This window comes from Pollicipes pollicipes, unplaced genomic scaffold, assembly GCF_011947565.3.
Source record: "Pollicipes pollicipes isolate AB1234 unplaced genomic scaffold, Ppol_2.1 Scaffold_4881;HRSCAF=5763_pilon_pilon_pilon, whole genome shotgun sequence".
In the NCBI taxonomy this organism is placed as follows: Eukaryota; Metazoa; Arthropoda; class Thecostraca; order Pollicipedomorpha; family Pollicipedidae; genus Pollicipes; species Pollicipes pollicipes.
The window spans coordinates 49,301,984-49,319,023 of NW_023596576.1; the positions used below are offsets into that span (position 1 = coordinate 49,301,984).

The window sequence follows — 17,040 nt, forward strand, 5'->3', positions numbered from 1 at the left end:
TACACCTTCAAGTGGCGTGTGTTCGTCAGCAAGTACTTCTGCGACGCGCAAGGCTTCGGGCCGCAGCCGAACGCCGACACGGTGGCGAAGACGAAGCGGGGTGAGTTCGAGTCGCTGCGCGTCTCGCGTCCCTGGCTGCAGTCGGAGCGCGAACTGCTCTTCAAAGCGGTGCGGGACGACGCGCGCCGCCAGAACGTCGCTGCCGCGCAGCATAAGGTGGCGATGATCCACGATCGGCTGCGCGAGCGGGCGGAGCAGCCCAACCTTGACCAGCGCCGGGTGGAGGCGCTGCGCGACCTGCTGGTCGACGCCGAGCGCGCCGTCCGCCAGGCCGAGGATACGCCCGAGCTGGACCTGGTGGTGGCGCGGAAGCAGGACGACTACGACTGGCTGCGCATCTCGCAGAGCGACTTCGCCGGCCAGCGCTCGCCCACCGAGTGCCGGCTGCAGTGGCGCAACTTCGTGCGTCCCACCATCAGCCACGCCGAGTGGACCCCGGCTGAGGACAGGCAGGTGCGGGCGGCGGCCGAGGACAGGACGGTCAACCCGTGGGCGATCGCCGCGCAGGTGATGGACACCGGCCGTACGCCGTTCCAGGTGTTCCAGCGCTACGCCACGGCGCTCAGCCGCGTCCAGCGCAACTACTGGAACCAAGCCGATACGAAACGGCTGCTGCGCATCGTGGAGACGGTGCGCGTCGGCAACTTCATATCGTGGACGGCCGTGGCCGCGCAGATGAAGGATCGCACCGCCTCGCAATGCTCCGGGCGCTACCTCGCTGTGGCGCCGCGCGTGCTGCGTACCCGCTTCTCGGAGATGGAGGACCTGCGCATCCTGGCCGCCGTGGAGTGGGCCGGCATCTCCGACTGGCAGCACGTGGCTGCCCTCGTGCCGGGCCGCTCGGCGCGCCAGCTCTACTCCCGCTACGAAACGCGTCTCAAGCCCGGCCTCACACGCGTCAAGTGGACGCGCGATGAGGAGGAGCGGCTGATCCGCTTCGTGCGCGAGAACGGGCCGCAGTGGGCTGCCGCGGCGCGCGAGCTAGGCTCGGGCCGCAACGGCATGCTCTGTCGCACCCGGTTCCGGCAAATCCAGCGCGCCTTCCTGTCGCGGGGCGCGCTTCCGGCCACCGGCAGCCTGGCCGAGCCGCCCAACATGCACATTGTCGGCTACTACGAGGGCCTGCGGAAGAATCTGGAGCGGCGAATGGCGCCCTACATGCCGGCGGACGGCGACCAGGACGCACGCGTACGGGCCGCGCGCGGCTTCCTGACGGCGAGCGCGCGCCGCCCCGGTAGACCCGCCTGGAGGCCCAGGATGCGCGCCGTCCGAACAGCTGCCATCAAGAAGCAGCTTGAGATGGACCGCTGCAGTGAGCAGCTGGCCGACCTCATCGACTGTGAGGCCCGCCACCCGCACAAGACGAAGCCACCCCGAGCGCGGCGCTGAACGCGGCGAGCGCGGCGCGAACGGCGCGCGCCTGGTGCCTGCGCCGGCCGGACGCGGCGCAGCTGCGCGCGTGCGCCGACGCCGGCGCGCCCGTCGACGGCGTCGACGCGGCCATGCTGCGTCACTGGGCGGCGGCGGTCGAGGCGGGGCCAGCAGCGGCGACCGAGACGGAGCGGCGGCGGGGCAGCCGGAGCTGCAGCAGTGGGCCAGCCCGAGTTCAGCTGGCGCCAGATGCCGCTAATGCCGCCCACGCATGCCAGCGCCTCCATGTTCCGCAGCCTGCTGCTGCAGCGGGCGCGGCTCGAGGGGCTGGCTGTCAAGCCGGGACCCCAGCGGTCACTCGAGGGCAAATACTTCAACCAGTTCGCGGCGCAGTGGGCGGACGATGCGATGTCTGGCGGCGGCGGCGGCGCTGGGGCTGAGAGCGTCACGCCCTGGCTGCAGTCGACTGAGCTGACGCGGCACCGCGACCGGCTGGCACACGTGCGGCTGACGCAGCAGGCGCCCGGAGCGGCGCCGTACGTCCACACTGTGGTCCTGCCGGTCGAGGAGACGAGCGACCCGTCGGCGCTGGCCGCCCGGCTCATGCAGCGCATCCCGAACCTGGTCCAGATGTCCATCAGTAAGGCGCCGCTCGCTGCGCGGCCGAACGCGGCCGACGGGGAACAGGCAGGCCCGCCGCCGACCGACTCGGACGCGGCCGCCTGGAACCTGCTGGTCGCCCGCTTTGTGTCGCTGTTCTTCTGGCCGGCGCTGCTGTCGTTCCAGCCGCCGGCCGAGCTGCGGGACCTGGACGCCGCGCAGTCCGACGGCGACGGCGACGGCCACTGTCACATTGTGGACCACATGTTCGGCGACCTGTTGGACGACGACGGGGAGGGGTCCGCGGCGCCGTCCACGGCGGGCGGCCGGAAGAGAGCGGGTGACACTGCGCCCAGAACAGCCAAGCGGCGGCGGGAGGGATGGGAGCCGGCCCCTGATCAATGACCGAGGCACGCCGCGCTCTGCGTGATCTGCCGCTTGTGCTGCATGGAATCATGCTGTCCGTTTGCGACTGCCTGTCGCGGCCTCCTCGCAGGAGGAGGCGATGTCCGTCACGCGTGTGCCGACTCCTCGGACGCCGATGGGAGTGAGGGCTGTCCGCTGTTGCCCCTCACTGGTTGATTTATGACACTTCCCGGACTCGGTGCCATGCCGGGCCGGGGTGGGCCAGTGCTGTCTGACGGCGGTTTGGCGTGTGTCCTAGTGTTGTCGGATATTGTTAGTTCACGGCTGGTGCCGAAAAGAGTGGGTCAGATTTGACTCGTGCTGGTACTTCGAACATGAATCAGTGTGTGTCAGGAACTCAGAAGTTTCGTTTGTTGATGGCACCGCCGGTGATATCACCACACGCGCAGTATAGTCATGGATGCGACATGTGTTATGTAAGTTGTGGGAGCAGCCGTGTCAACTTTTCTCAAAATATCTGAATATCGCGCTGGTACTTTTTATATAAATTGTTTTTTGTCCAGATCTCGAGACGTAGTTTCGTTTTTGCTGTAGGCACAGTCAGTGATGTGACCGTATTATTCTGAACATCGATGGGTAGAAAATGTGTTACAGCACGCATGACAGCGGCCAAATCACTTCAATTCCAAGTCGCAAATGTATGCTTCCTCAATGAAATATAATGGCCTTAGCCGCCGTGCCACGCAACATGTGGGGGTATTTTCCACCCAGGAGTTTAGCTGCTGGCAGTAACACGGTATGGTCATACAGCAGGTGTATGCAGATTTGTTCCTCACTCCATCCACCCGCGCTGGGTCGTCGAATCCACGCAATAGAAAACAATCGCAATTCAAATTCAGCAATTTTTCCAATAGACGGGGACAGCACGCAGGAATCTTCGACTGACGCTTGAAATGGGGGGGGGGGGGGGGGGGGACTGTCTCTCGCGCCCACGTCCCCCTACGCCTGGATGTGATTTGCCCATCGTGCTTGCTCAACCCAAGCACCGAGGAATATTTCGGGGGAATTCGGAGGATTAACAGGCTGTCTTCTCCGATTGGTCCGAAGTGAAAAGGTCAGTCAGCCCCAGGCCTCTAGGCCCGCACGCTGAAAGCTGATGTAAGACTGGTGGTACTCAAAAGGCAGAAATGTGTAAGTTTAAATTTGTATGGTTCTGAGCTCAAAATAATACCTTTTTCTCTGAACAGGTGCGTGAACAGCGCATGGTGTTGATCGCGATTGCTTTTTTTGAGTTTCTGAAGCAAAGGTGACGCGATGCATTCTAATTTGCCTGTTTCGTGTCGGGCGATCGCGAAAGCTTTGTAGATGTTTTCGGCGCACATTCGCGAACGTGATTGCCCGTGCGCCAAGCCAGCGCCAAGCGTAGGAGGAGAGGAGGCGTAGGTGGTGCCCCATCGCCTGATGGTAAATTATGGAGTGACGTTCATGTATTGTGGGGATGCCACGGTACGTCCTCTTAGGTCACTTAAGTTTGGCGTTTGCTTAATACACAGCTGTCAGCTTGAGAAAAATGCTACATGGTCGTTGGAGTGCGCTGTTCCGCTTGCATCTAAAACCATAAAGCGTGATGTGACCTTCACATTGTTCCGTTCTTCGTTTGACTCCCCAAATTGGAGGATGATAAAGTCTAAAGAGGATATCATCATATCAAGAATGCTAAAATCTTTGGAACTTCATGTGCATTTTGAACATTTCAAGCTTCTGTCAGGCCACAGTTATACATGAAGCAGCATCAGTCTGAAAAAATCACCCACTGTGCTGGATGCCCACAAAAGATGGTGCTGTGAAGCTGGAGTGCAGTATACTTAATGTAGCCTGGCTAAAATTCGTTTCATTTTCTAGCAGCTTTTGCTTTACAGGCTGTTTTGAAAATATTTTTGCTTGAAACAAACTTAACAGCATTATCATTTCTGGGAACATTTCCTGTCCATGCTCTGAAAATGGTGTCAACCATTATTCACTATGTGAGCTCTTTTGTGCATGTACTTCAATTGTTGCTCAAATATTGCTTCTACATCAGATCTGCTTCACTTGCTAACATGCTTTTTTGTAGTATGGAGACAATGTAGTAGTCCCCAAGCTCATTTTGTTATCAAATGACAGATGTCAAGGAGAAGTGTCACTAGCACAGCAGAGTAAGAGTACTTTCCTAAATGGAGATAATTAAAAAAGGGATTGTTTTTGTCCAATTCCAGGTCTTTTTTGCTGTTCTCTATCCTAAAAATGGCAGAAATAATTGGTGCTGTCTGACACCATTTTATTCCTGCCAAAATTCTTGGGGGAATAATTTTACCATGGCTCTTGAAAAAATATATGCTTTTCAAATCAACTAGGAATCTTCTGTTTGAAGATTATACTTACGTAGCTTCTTTGCTGTGCTTGAAATGATAGCAACATTTGGAGTAGGATGGTCTAAATTGGCATCAGTTCTTTTTACCATGCTGGCCATTCTGCTAAATGTATTAATATTTTCAAATATGTGCAAGATAACAAATCATCTTTCATGTCAGCATTATGCAACCCTGCACTAAGGAATGATTCATTCCTGAGTAGCATTATAAAGACATTTTTGTCTGGTAACCCATTTTACATGATTTCATCTGATTAATGCTGGGATATTTCATGTATACTTCCCATGATTACTAATTCCAGTGAGTTCACAAATATCAAAAGGTGCCGGAGTTTCAGCATGAAAACGGGTCAGACGTGTGGGATGAGGTGTTTGCTCTTATGTACTCAAGCTCTTAGTCACACAGTTCAACACACATGCATGCACACATGCACACACACATGCACACACACACACACACATGCATATATATTTACATACATATATATATATATATATATATATATATATATAAAGATCTAAACATTGATCATTTTAGTAAAAAAGTGATTATCATGGCATATATGATAAAATGTGCTAGGAGGAGTACATTGAATACCCATGACAAATTATCCCTGCTCATGATCTTTTAGTATAGGCAAGGTGTGTTCACATTTGTGTGTCGTTATCAAGTTTGATCTGTGTTGCATGGTATGCTTTTTAAATTTGTGTGTGCTTTCTTTTTATAAGTTATGCTATGCCCAAAACCTGCTTCCTTAAAAGTCATTATTTCCAAACTGATTTCTGTAAAGCTTTCCTGTCTGTTGGAACTTTGAGAAAGTATGATTAATCCTGTTCAATGCCTCTCACTGCTACATGGTGCTGTCTAACACCATTCATCAAATCCATGCTGTGTTGAATGAACATTGTATTTGAAAGGAATTGGTTTAGTGGCTAAAGCTTTGTGCTGTGATATGGAGACTCAGGCCGGGATTATGATCATGCCTTGGGCCCTGACACTAGGGGACCCAAATGTAGTCACTGCTACTCCATAACAGGCTTATATGCATTGTGCTTGTTTACATTGTCTGTTCCATTTCAGACCTGCAACTATGGACTTGGAGCCATCAGCGCCCCCAGAGCCAGAGGTGGAATACAACTGGTCAGAGATCACTGAAAACTTCTTTGATGCATGCAAAGGTATACATGATTTTATTTGATGCCTGCAAAGATGTGTGACTTCTGTGCCGTGGTTATGACCAGAGTTTGACAAAGGTATCACAAATTGTGGATGCTAGGATAAAGACAACAAAATATGAAAATGTATATTTATTTGTTGCACAGTGCTTGCATTGGAGCATTGTTTGGATTTTGATACCAGACAGTGCTGTGTTCACAGTCAGGGGTAGGATACTTAACTCCAATGTGTCTAACAGATCAGTGGCATTTTAGAATTTCTGGGTGCTCAAATTTCCAATGCATCATGCTGATTGAGCAACAGTGAGTGACTTTGCAAGATTATTTGTGCATGATGGTCGAAAAAGTGGTTTTGTTAACTTCCATTTTCTGTGTTTGCCCAGATCTGAAGCTGGGGGAGCTGGTGCATGATGAGATGTTCGGCCTGTTCGACGCCATGTCCGCGATCGAGATGATGGACCCCAAGATGGACGTGGGCATGCTGTGCAACTCGGCGCAGCGGCAGGTCCGCAGCTTCCAGCAGGCCGCGGAGGTGAGGGGCGCCCACACGGCGCGGGCTGCTGGTGCGGCAGCGGCAGCTGTCGAGCAGTTCGCAGGGGGTCGCGAATGTAAGGCAGTCATGGCTGGCCGCACCACCGTCTCGGCGTCGTCAACTTGTGTATAGTCCGGTCACGCACGGACGTCACCATTCCACACGGGGACCAGGCTTGGTGCATGTTATGCTTGCTTGCGGTCAGAGGCGTACTTTCATGACACAAGGTTGGGAGCGGGCTGATCAGGGGAAATAGCTAAATCTTCCCTCTTAGTGTGGGGAAAAAACTATATTTCCCCGGATTTGTCTTGGGTCTCAAAGTGGGGGGGGGGGGGGGGGAGGGGCAGCAAAAAAGGAGACACCCGCGCTTTCAGTGACGGGGACTGGTCAATACACCGAGGCACAACCGGAGACAGATGATAGAGCGTTACGCGCTAAGAACGATCTATATAAAACCTTTGACTGTTCGCAAACAGGTGTTCATTCACAACGCCGCCGGTGGCTCATCGGGTCGTGACGACCCCGCCGTGGGGCGCTGCGCTGTGGCATGTGCCGTTATGCAATCGCGTGCTGTCGGTCCGTAAGCCGCGGCTTCTGCCCTCTGCGGCAACGTGCCAAAAACAGACCCCTCCCCACTAATCCACCAGTCGCGAACACCTAGTCCGTAGGTGCAAAGGGGGCACATGGTATGTTGCAGAAGCTCTTCGAGCAGACACATCCATTGAAACCATGTGCTGGCGAATAAGGGTCCTCCGGTTTCACAAATCGATTTCAAGAAGCTGCTGTTTGTCTGCTATAGCTTGAGCACACATACATCAAGTGTTTGTTTCAGTGACCGGGCCAGGACGCGCCGCGGTAAGGGAGATGGGGTGCGCTGATCTGATCTTTGATGACATGAGATGTGCTTCTCTGCTCTCGTCCCTGTGACTGAACCGGGCGGTAGGACCTTGCTCAAGCCTTCTCCGGTGGCGTATAGTTTGGAGCCCACGATGTGAAAAAGCGCCCAGAATCGCCGTTTTGTTGCACGTTTCCGGGGTCACGTTTGGCCACACCACATTTTAGGTGTATGCATGAATTATATCGTTTTAGATAAACAGCGGTAATGACTTGGCTGAACAGCATTTTAACACTAGGGCTAGGCTGAACCTTATTGCCACTAGGCTGAGCATTTTCAAGTTGCCGCCAAATAATCATGAAGTAGATATGCCTCACAACATTGAATACCATGATGTCCATCCAGCCAGCCACGAACCGAGGCAGCAGTGTCGGCCGGGCCTGCTGTGCGTGGCAGCTGGGCGTGTCGGGCCGTGCTTGCTGACGCCGCTGCTGACCCTGCTGATGCTCCGCCACAGGACGGCCTGCTGAAGACGGCCGAGCTAACGTGCCGCGAGCAGCTGGGCGTCATGGACACGGCGCTGGCCTACTTCATGTCCTGGTTGGAGGGTCACAGTCTCACCCAGACCGTCTCCACCAACGTCTACCTGCAGGCGCCGCACCTCATCCAGGACCGCGTCGTCAAAGCCTTCAGCATCGCCACCATCCAGGTGGTCAACACTATCTCCGAGCTGCTCGTTCAGGTGTAAGTCGGCCGTCTCCCAGCGAGGCGGGCACAGGCCGCCAGGCGACCATCAGCTCTGCGCTGAGTGTCCCAGCGTGGGTGGCTCGCATCCTTCCGTCGGAAGGTGGGGACGGAGTGGACGCTGTTGGTGATATGGGTGGAACGCAGATCATATAGACTCCCAATCAGTTTCGTGAGCACGTGGTGGATTTTCCTGTCCGTGGTTTGTTCTTTGGACATATGAAGATGATAACTGAAGTTGGTATGACTCCGGTGTCCATCTCCTCTCTAGTGTACTAAATTAGTGGCGTCTGGCAGTCTGTGTGGGCGCGTCTCTTTAGCCAGGCGCCCGACGCACACGGTTCCACGGATTGCCGTGAAATTTTAGGGTGCGAACGGGTTCAACATGCATGACGATCTGCCGCATGGAGGAATGCCCATTGGATGCGAGTGCCCGCCACCGTGGGCGCAACAGGTGGGTATACTGAAACATTTAGCAAGGAGACATTTGTTTTGTATATGAGGGTGAAACAGGAAACGCAGGATCTGCGCCACAGTCTTGAGACACGAGTCGGCGCAACGACACGGCTGGCGCTGCTACCAGCCCCAACGGCGTCGCCTCTGTGCACGCCGGGAGCAAACAGGAACCACTAGTCTGCTCTTAAACTGTGGATTTGGTCATTTTGAGTGTAGTCATGCCCACTATGATGCATTGCGACTTGCGACTACATTTCCATGACTACTTCAGTGTCGTGCTTCCCCACTCCTTTTCCATAGGACTTGCTGTATAAAAATATTTCCAGCTGCAGAGCCCGCTGCCTCACCATTCTCACCTCGCCTCCCACAGCACCGCTGTACGAGGGGGAGGACTTCCAGCCACAGAGCCTGCCATCTCGTCACTCTAACTCGCCTTCCACAGAGCACATACAGAGCACTGCTGGTAATGAGGAGAGGACTTCCAGTACCACAGAGCCTGAGCTCCCACAGAGCTCTGCTGTATGAGGGAGAGGACTTGCAGCCACAGAGCCTGCTGCCTCGTCACTTTCACCTCGCCTCCCACAGAGCTCTGCTGTACGAGGAGGAGGACTTCCAGCCGCAGAGCCTGCCGGACCGAACGGGCGTGACTCCGCTGCGCGCCGTCGGCATGTTGCGCGAGGCGGAGGAGGACGTGACGCGGGAGGTGCGCGGACGCCGGCGCGGCGCCGACGCCGCCCACAGACAGGTGGGTCCCGGCCCCAGCGCCGCAGCCGCGGCCTGGTCCGGAGGAAGCCCACGTGGCCGAGGGACACAGATGGGTCGAGTCGCGGCGTGGGTCTGGCGTGATCATGTTGCATGCAAATGATAGATGGTGTGGTTTTTCCTTCCACGGGCTGTCCATTTTGGCGAATAGATTGTGGTCGGAGCTGATGCTCGTGACTTACATGGGAGGGGAGCGATGGGAGACATGAACCCCATACAAACATGAACCCCGGAAACATGAACCCCGCACACGTGGACCCGTTGCTTGTTGTAGGTGGCTCCAGCAGCCCCAGTGCATGCACACATCAGGAGCTCTGGGGCCTAGCTTTGATACTTATCCTATCACTTCGAAATCTCCCGCTGTACCAGGCCCTGTGACTTGCTGAAAGTTTCGTGAGCCTTCAATCGTTATACCACACTGCCGACACTGTCCCATAAGGTAATCCTACGACCTATAGCTTCTGATCGCGCCGATAGCACGTGCACAGCCATGTTCAAGAGACGGGATGGGGTTCACCTGTGCCCGTGATCTATTTGCAGGAGATGGATGAGCTTGTTGCTGTACAAGCACGCCTGAAGTTCTTTCGCTGCCTCTTTCAAGCTGTGTTAGCTTTCTCCAAAAAGGAGAATCAGGGTCTAGATGAGGCTTGGAAGGCGTTGACTTCCGCTAAGGAGCTTTTGCCTTTGTTGAAGAATACGTGCACCTTGGGCGCTAGCTACCACCAAGTAGAAGAAGCTGCCAAAGGTAACGTTAGTGCGTTCTTCGTGTTGTCATGGTATCATGGTGATGCTCGATCTCTGGGTTGGTATGCAAGTTTCCAGATGTTTTGTCATCTGTTTTCTGCTGTGCTTTCTCCTGCCTAGGTGCCTGTTGTGTGTCATATTGTTGATCTCTTCGCGGGCCCGCCATGGGGATGTGTCTCCTCAGTGTTCCGACTGATCCGACCCGGGGTCATGGCTCGGTACCTGCACCGACCGCCCGTTCCTTGCTCCGGCAGGCGGCCACCTGGTGACGATGGGGTTCGATCCGCTGCTGAACCAGCGCCAGCTGCCGCCGGCCTTCCCGCGCTACCCGCGCCTGCGCGCGCTCCCCCACACCCTGGACGAGCTGGGCGCCCTGATCGACCGCCTGCTCCGGCTGCGCTCCGTTCTCGACTGCAAGCACCTGCACGCGCTCATGGTACGCACGCGACGCTCATGGCACGCTGCGGGACGGCGCGTAGAAGGATCAGGTGGGAGGGGAGGGAGGGGGGGCGGGGAGTGCGGCGACCAGCCGTGATGTTACGCGCAGTCATAACATGGTGCTGGCGTGGCTGTGGCGGCTTTGCTGGCCTGTGGTGTGTTTTGCTCGCCATTAGATGTTTATGTGGCTGCTCAAAGTTTCGTGAGGCGTTTGTTTGTTTTCTTTTTACGGGTCGTTTGTTTGTGCTTCGGTTGTGTTGGTTCGGGCAACATGGCGCCGCTGCAGCGACCGCACGCCGTTTGCGACGACCGCCTCCCACGTGAGACGACTGTGGGGCCGCATCAGTGACGCGAACGCGCAGGGCGTGAGCTGGCCGCGCGTGCACTGACGTGACGGTGAACGGATCGTGACGGGCCTGGTATGATCGTGACTAATCTGGACCTTTTGATGATTGCCGTTCTGTTTGCGCCGTCGATAACGGCTTGCATGTGACTTGGTCTTACTGGCGGGACTGGCATCGACCTCTGTGATCCGGTGGTGACGTCTGTTGCCTGTCTGTGACTGGCGGCGCTTGATCGTGACCTGATTGTGACTCAGCTGGTGACCGAATCGGGCCAGCGCCACCTGATCTAGAACGCTCGACCTTACCGCGAATTTGGTGTTTCTTGACCGTGACGGGCGTTGCCTGACTGCGACGGGCGTGGCGTAAATGGGAATGGTGTTTCCTGGCCGTGACGGGCGCGACCTGGCTGTATCGGGTGTGACCTGACCGTGAATGGCGTGACCTGACTTTGACAGGTGAGACCCAACTGTGAACGTCTCCTGACGGTGACGAGCATGATCTGACCGTTGTGGGTTGAACTGGCCGTGAATTGTATGTCCCGACTGGCCGCTGTACCCTGACCGTGAGGGGCGTTAGCTGACCGTGACGGGTGTGCCACCTGACCGTGACGGGTGTGTCCTGACCGTGACTGGTGTGTCCTGACCGTGACGGGCGTGACCTGGCCTTGTTTGGTGTGCCATCTGACCGTGGCGGGGGTGCCATCTGGCCGTGACCTGGTAGTGACGGGCCGGCCGTGCCGCAGGACTACATGCAGGCCTTCAGCGTGACCCGGCCGTGCGTGTTCTCCCGGACGGTGCTGTTTGTGATCGCCGAGCCGCTGCACGGCCTCTCGAGCCGGCCCGGCCCGGCCGGCTCTCAGACGCTGCTGCAGGCGGCGCGCGTGTTCATCTCGCCGCCGTCCATCGCGCCCCGCTCACAGGTCCTCGCCAACGATAAGGTGCGGCACGCTCCCGCAGGTCCGGTTAGCGGGAGGGTAGGGACGCTCACAGGTCCTCGCCAACGACAAGGTGCGGCACGCTCTCGCAGGTCCGGTTAGGGGGAGGGTAGGGACGCTCACAGGTCCTCGCCAACGACAAGGTGCGGCACGCTCTCGCAGGTCCGGTTAGGGGGAGGGTAGGGACACTCACAGGTCCTCGCCAACGACAAGGTGCGGCACGCTCTCGGAGGTCCGGTTAGCGGGAGGGTAGGGACACTCATAGGTCCTCGCCAACGACAAGGTGCAGCATGCTCTTGCGGGTCCGACTAGGGAGGGTAGGGACACTCACGGGTGCTCGTCAACGAGGAGGTTCGCCACACTATCTCAGGTCTGGTCAGTGGGAAGGTAGGGACGCTCACGGGTACTGGTCAACCAGGAGGTCCGCCATGCTGTCTCAGGTCTGGCCAGCAGAAGGGTACGGGTGTTCACAGGCTCACTCACAGGCTCACTAGTTCTTAGTTGGAAGGTAAGCTGCCGTAGACTTGGTCCTGTTCAGTTTGAGGCATGCCTTTATGGCTGTTCATATTTATCAAACAGGCATGTTTGACTTGAATGCTCAAAGTTTGAACAGTATTTTTGTTGTGTATCAATTGATGAACGTTGAGTTGTCGTAGTTTTCACTTCGCGGTCCATTGGCAAGCGCAACGCATTCTTGTTCTAGGCGTGTGTCTCCCACCGAAGGCGTATCTAGCAGGAGGCCAAAGATTTTGACGTGGGACACGTACAGATGTATCGTTAAGCGTGTGTTAAATTTGAGAACCTCTTCTCCCATGCTGCGATTCGTTATCACCCTGCAGTAACCCCTGTTTGCCAGCTGTTATGGGCGCAAAATGACCCTAGAAGTCGACGCGCCCTAAAACCCCAATCATCACCATCAACCCCTGTTTGCCGTTGAGGTCTAGGTGCGGGTGTGGTGTGCAACGCTTTACGGTGTGTCGGCGCGGTTGCAGGCCAAGGACGCGGTGGACCTGTTCATGTGCCACTGCCAGGTGGCCTTCTACCAGCTGCTGCAGGTGACCGGCCATAACCGGGCCCGCCAGCGCCAGAAGCTGGAGATGGTGCTGGCAGACCTGGCCGGCCTGCAGGAGGAGGTCAGTGGCCCGACCCGGCCTGACCTATGTTGACCTGGCAACGCTCTGTCCAGTCAATGAGTTGTTAATTGGACAGGCTGGCATATGGCGCTATGGTCAAAAGCTTGTACTAAAAACGACCTCCGTGAACCGTTGGTAGGAAAGGTGTGGGCAAATTATCCAGTGAACTGCAGTGTCGGTAGCTGGTTGATAGGTTTAGGGTAGCAGTGATAAGCTCTACTCAGCCAGGCTCACTACTACCCACGCAAACCTTTCGTAATACATTTCCGTAAAAGCAGGTCCTTGGGGGGGGGGGGGGGGGGGGGGTAACCATGCGATGGATAAGACGGTGGTCGCTCCTGGGCCGACATGACATGACCCGACCTTTAGAGTGACATGATCTGACCTCACGTGCGTCCGGGTACCAGTGGGCCGACCTGACGACTACAACCTGACCTGACGCTGAACACCCACCAGAGGAGAACCCAAGCCCGGTTTTGGCGCGCAGCGGACCGGCCACTGACGCGGTGACCCCGTGACCCGGCAGGCGGAGCGGGTGGACACGCTGCTGGACGGGCTGTGTCGGCAGCTGGAGCCGGCGCGCCACCACCTGGTCTGCTTCACCACCTGGATCCTGTACCACGTGCTGCGCGTCATGATCCAGTACCTGCTCTCCGGCTTCGAGCTAGAGCTGTACAGCGTTCACGAGTACCACTACATCTACTGGTGAGCGGCTCCCGCTACCGCCCGCGGCTCGCCCGCCGGCCCGACCGACGCTGGCAGCCAGCTGACAGCGGCCTGGGCTGGGTGGCGTCGTTTATTCGGAGCAAGCCGGTTGAGATTGTGTGGCGGCGTAGTCCAGCAGGCTTTGGACCCAGGCATGCCGATCATTGCCGTGCGACTGGCTTCTGAACATAAGTGGATGCTGAAGCAAAATGGGCTGGGCGGTGCTGATCGTTGCCGGCAATGGCACGCTCGCTGTCCTGACTGGATTGTTAATTGCCGGAAAGTGCATTCTCGCATTGGTTTACCCGTACTGGTAGAATCCACTCGTGAATCGAAGAAACAGTGTGGCGCCGTGCGCGGCAGGCACTGTGAAAAGAACGCGGAAAGCGAGTTGGCGACAACGCAACTCAGTTCAGTAAAACAACAAAAAACTAGCCGTTACCTGTGGTTTTGTGCCTTCCGGCGATCGCTGGTTGCCTATGCGGCTGGTTTATCTGTACACCCGTTTACGGAGCGTTGCGTTGGGTAACACGCGGTGCTGTGGTGGCAGGTACCTGTCCGAGTGCCTGTACGGCTGGATGGTGTCGACGCTGAACCGGGCCGACTCGTTCCTGGCCGAGCACGAGGCGGCCACCGAGCTGGCCGCCCAGCGCGCGCGCAGCAACAAGAAGAGCCGCGCCAAGAAGCGCAAGGGCCGCTACGAGCGCGACGTGGTCATGACGCAGGCGTTGCAGAACCTGTGCGGCGGTCTGCACAAGGTGGGAACCCTGCGGCGCTGCGTCTTGGTGCCGCGTGCCGCCTCGCGCCGCGCCCTGCCGCCGGCCGGCGGCCCGGTGCGGAGCCTCGCCGTGGCGCCTTGTCGGCGGGCCGGACGTATGCGGGAGGCAGGGGCTCGTCCGGAGCCGAGGAGAGTGCGATGTTTCGCAGCTGTCCTGCCGTGACGTGGCTTGTTGAGCGGCGGGAGGTTAGCGGATCAGCAGCACGTCTCAGGCCTGAACAGCCCGTGGTGTAGTGGGCGGGCGCCTGCCGCGGCTGGCGGTGGCGCACTGCAGAACGGACTGCTGGCTGCCGCGCCTGTTCGGCGCTGTGTGGGTCTTCAGTGCTGCGGGAGCCGCGCCTTCTTGGTGCTGTGTGGGTCTTCAGTGCTGCGGGAGCCGCGCCTTCTCGGTGCTGTGTGGGTCTTCAGTGCTGCGGGAGCCGCGCCTTCTCGGTGCTGTGTGGACCTGCAGTGCTGCGGAGCCGCGCCTTCTCGGTGCTGTGTGGGTCTTCAGTGCTGCGGGAGCCGCACCTTCTCGGTGCTGTGTGGAACAACAGTGCTGCGGGAGCCGCACCTTCTCGGTTCTGTGTGGACCAGCAGTACTGCGGGAGCCTTCTCGGTGCTGTGTGGACCTGCAGTTCTGTGGGAGCCGCGCCTTCTCGGTCCTGTCCGGGCCTGCAGCGCTGCGGGAGCCGCGCCTTCTCGGCGCTGTGTGGACCTGTAGTTCTGCGGGACCCGCGCCTTCTCGGTGCTGTGTGGACCTGCAGTGCTGCGGGAGCCGCGCCGCGACCTTCGGCAGGGAGCGTCTGACGTCACCTGACCGCCGGCCCGCCGCCCTGTTTCAGACCTGCGTGGGTCTGCAGGAGGAGGGTCGGCTGCAACGGCCGCACGCCGAGTTTGACAACGAGCGCGTGCGGTACGAGCACCGCTTCTCGCCGTTCAACGTGGTGGCGACGCCGCCGCCTGTCCAGTACGGCCAGTACCGGCACATGGCCAGCATGCTACCCGACCAGGTGGGTACGGCGCGGCCGTGGGCGCGCTGATATCCCGCCCCAGTGTGTTTTTACCGGACCGGTGTGATCCGATGCGTCTTCGTGCTCGAACAGATGCGTTCTTTATCAGATGAGGTAGTGCTTGTGATATGCGTAGCAAGGGATGGTGAATTAAGCCGTTCTTCAGCAAAGTTTGGCCTGCTCTTGCCTGAGACTTGACGCTGCAGCGGTGCGTACCCTGCGCCCGGGCGCCGCTCTTGCGGGCCCGCCCCGGGTGTGTCGTCGGAGGCAGGCCTGATCGTAAGGCGGCCTGTTCTCCGCAGAACCGAGCGGCCGTGGCGTACTCGGACGCCTGCCGGTGCTTTCACCAAGCCAGGAACTTGCTGGAGACGTTGCCGGCCAACGATTCAGAGGTACGGCTATGGTCTCTGCTCGAGGCACAGTTGACTGTGGAAGCGGGGTCGACGTGTCAGAGGAACATAAATGTGCTTCATAAGTTGCTCAGAACAGTTTGACTTGAGCACACTAGCAAGGGTGCATCCTAAGCTGTTTGATGATGTTATTGTTTCATAACAAACGTCGCCATATTTTGCGCACTCTTCTCGCGCAGTATGTATATCGGTTATATCGCACCAGGGACTTTATTTTTCTGTGGCATCTTCGAAGTGCCGATTTTGTTTTCTTTATCATCTGCATTCACAAAGTATTAATGTAAAGTTAAAGCTAGTTAGTAGGTATAACGGAGCGTCTTTTCACACGCGCTCTTGCCACCAGGTGTCTACCCTGACGAGGGTAGCAAAGACCAACTACGTGGTGGCGAAGATCCTAGCTGGTGGCCACGAGCGGGCGCGCTCGCCGCTATTCGACTTCGCCTCCCACAAGTACTTCCCCGTGATACGGATCCAGTGATGACGTCAGCGTCTAGCCAACCAAATCTAGCTCTTGTGATGGTGCCCCGCCCATGACCTGTGGCAGCTTTAGGATGGCTCCAGCCCCGATTGCGTCACAGGGTGGTGCCACAGCGGCGTCACGTGGGGCGTCACTGCCTGCCCGCGGGCACGTGGGGGCGCCGGTCCGCGCCCGCGTCACAGCGACATCAGTTCGTGCCTGCGTCGCGGGGCGACGTCTGTCTCCCCGCGTGCACCTGGGGGGCGCCAGCCCCGCCTACACTTCAAGATGCTGCCAATCCCTGCCTGCAGGCTCAGCAGGCCCAATCCCTGCCGTCGCTCCCCCCCCCCCCCCCCTCCCCCTGCAGCTGCCGTGGGCATCAATCAGACTACCGGCAGCGCGCCGGCGCCGGGCAGACCGTCCTCGCTAGGTGTGAGTCGATAGGTGCGCGTGCGCGTGTGTGTGGGTGTGTGCGTGCATGCATGCAGGACGGTGCCCGCGTCGCCGGCCGAGAGGGTACTGTGACGCGCTCGTGAGGCCCCCATCCCGCATGCAGTAATGCGCTGCGTGCGGACAGACGCGCGGTGAATTGTACATAGCCCACAAGAACAGCCTGTCTAGTCAGATAATTATTGGATTGTGTCGACTTACCTGCATTGTGGTAATGTTTCACAATAAATACAGGAATGAGGGTTTGTGTTGGAAATTCTCTCTTCGCGAGGACGCTGGGGAATATTTGCTGTGCTTGCAGGGGAACCGGACACGAGGCCGGTGGTGTATTCAAGAGCCGTGC

The 17,040-nt window shown here is 57.6% G+C and overlaps 1 protein-coding gene across 2 annotated transcripts; it reads left to right on the forward strand.

Moving 5' to 3' along the window:
* The first annotated feature begins 3,793 nt into the window (after positions 1-3,793).
* Positions 3,794-16,597, forward strand: LOC119100949 (N-alpha-acetyltransferase 35, NatC auxiliary subunit). Of its 2 annotated transcripts, none has more exons than XM_037224164.1 (14): positions 3,794-3,861; positions 5,889-5,986; positions 6,367-6,515; positions 7,868-8,094; positions 9,136-9,295; positions 9,853-10,057; positions 10,311-10,492; positions 11,581-11,775; positions 12,765-12,905; positions 13,432-13,610; positions 14,161-14,368; positions 15,213-15,380; positions 15,683-15,772; positions 16,134-16,597. In XM_037224164.1, exons 2-14 carry the CDS (start codon positions 5,899-5,901, stop codon positions 16,266-16,268), a joined length of 2,127 nt encoding a protein of 708 aa, XP_037080059.1. In that variant the 5' UTR covers positions 3,794-3,861; positions 5,889-5,898; the 3' UTR covers positions 16,269-16,597. The 2 variants fall into 2 exon arrangements, with proteins under 2 accessions (XP_037080059.1, XP_037080058.1); XM_037224163.1 differs by having other exon boundaries at positions 3,836-3,903.
* Positions 16,598-17,040: the final 443 nt, after the last annotated feature.

Excerpts from the sequence above, each read along its gene's own strand:
- LOC119100949 (XM_037224163.1), top strand. Across the intron at positions 14,369-15,212 it reads TGTGCGGCGGTCTGCACAAG|ACCTGCGTGGGTCTGCAGGA; the intron begins GTGGGAACCCTG and ends GCCCTGTTTCAG. Across the intron at positions 15,381-15,682 it reads CCAGCATGCTACCCGACCAG|AACCGAGCGGCCGTGGCGTA; the intron begins GTGGGTACGGCG and ends TGTTCTCCGCAG.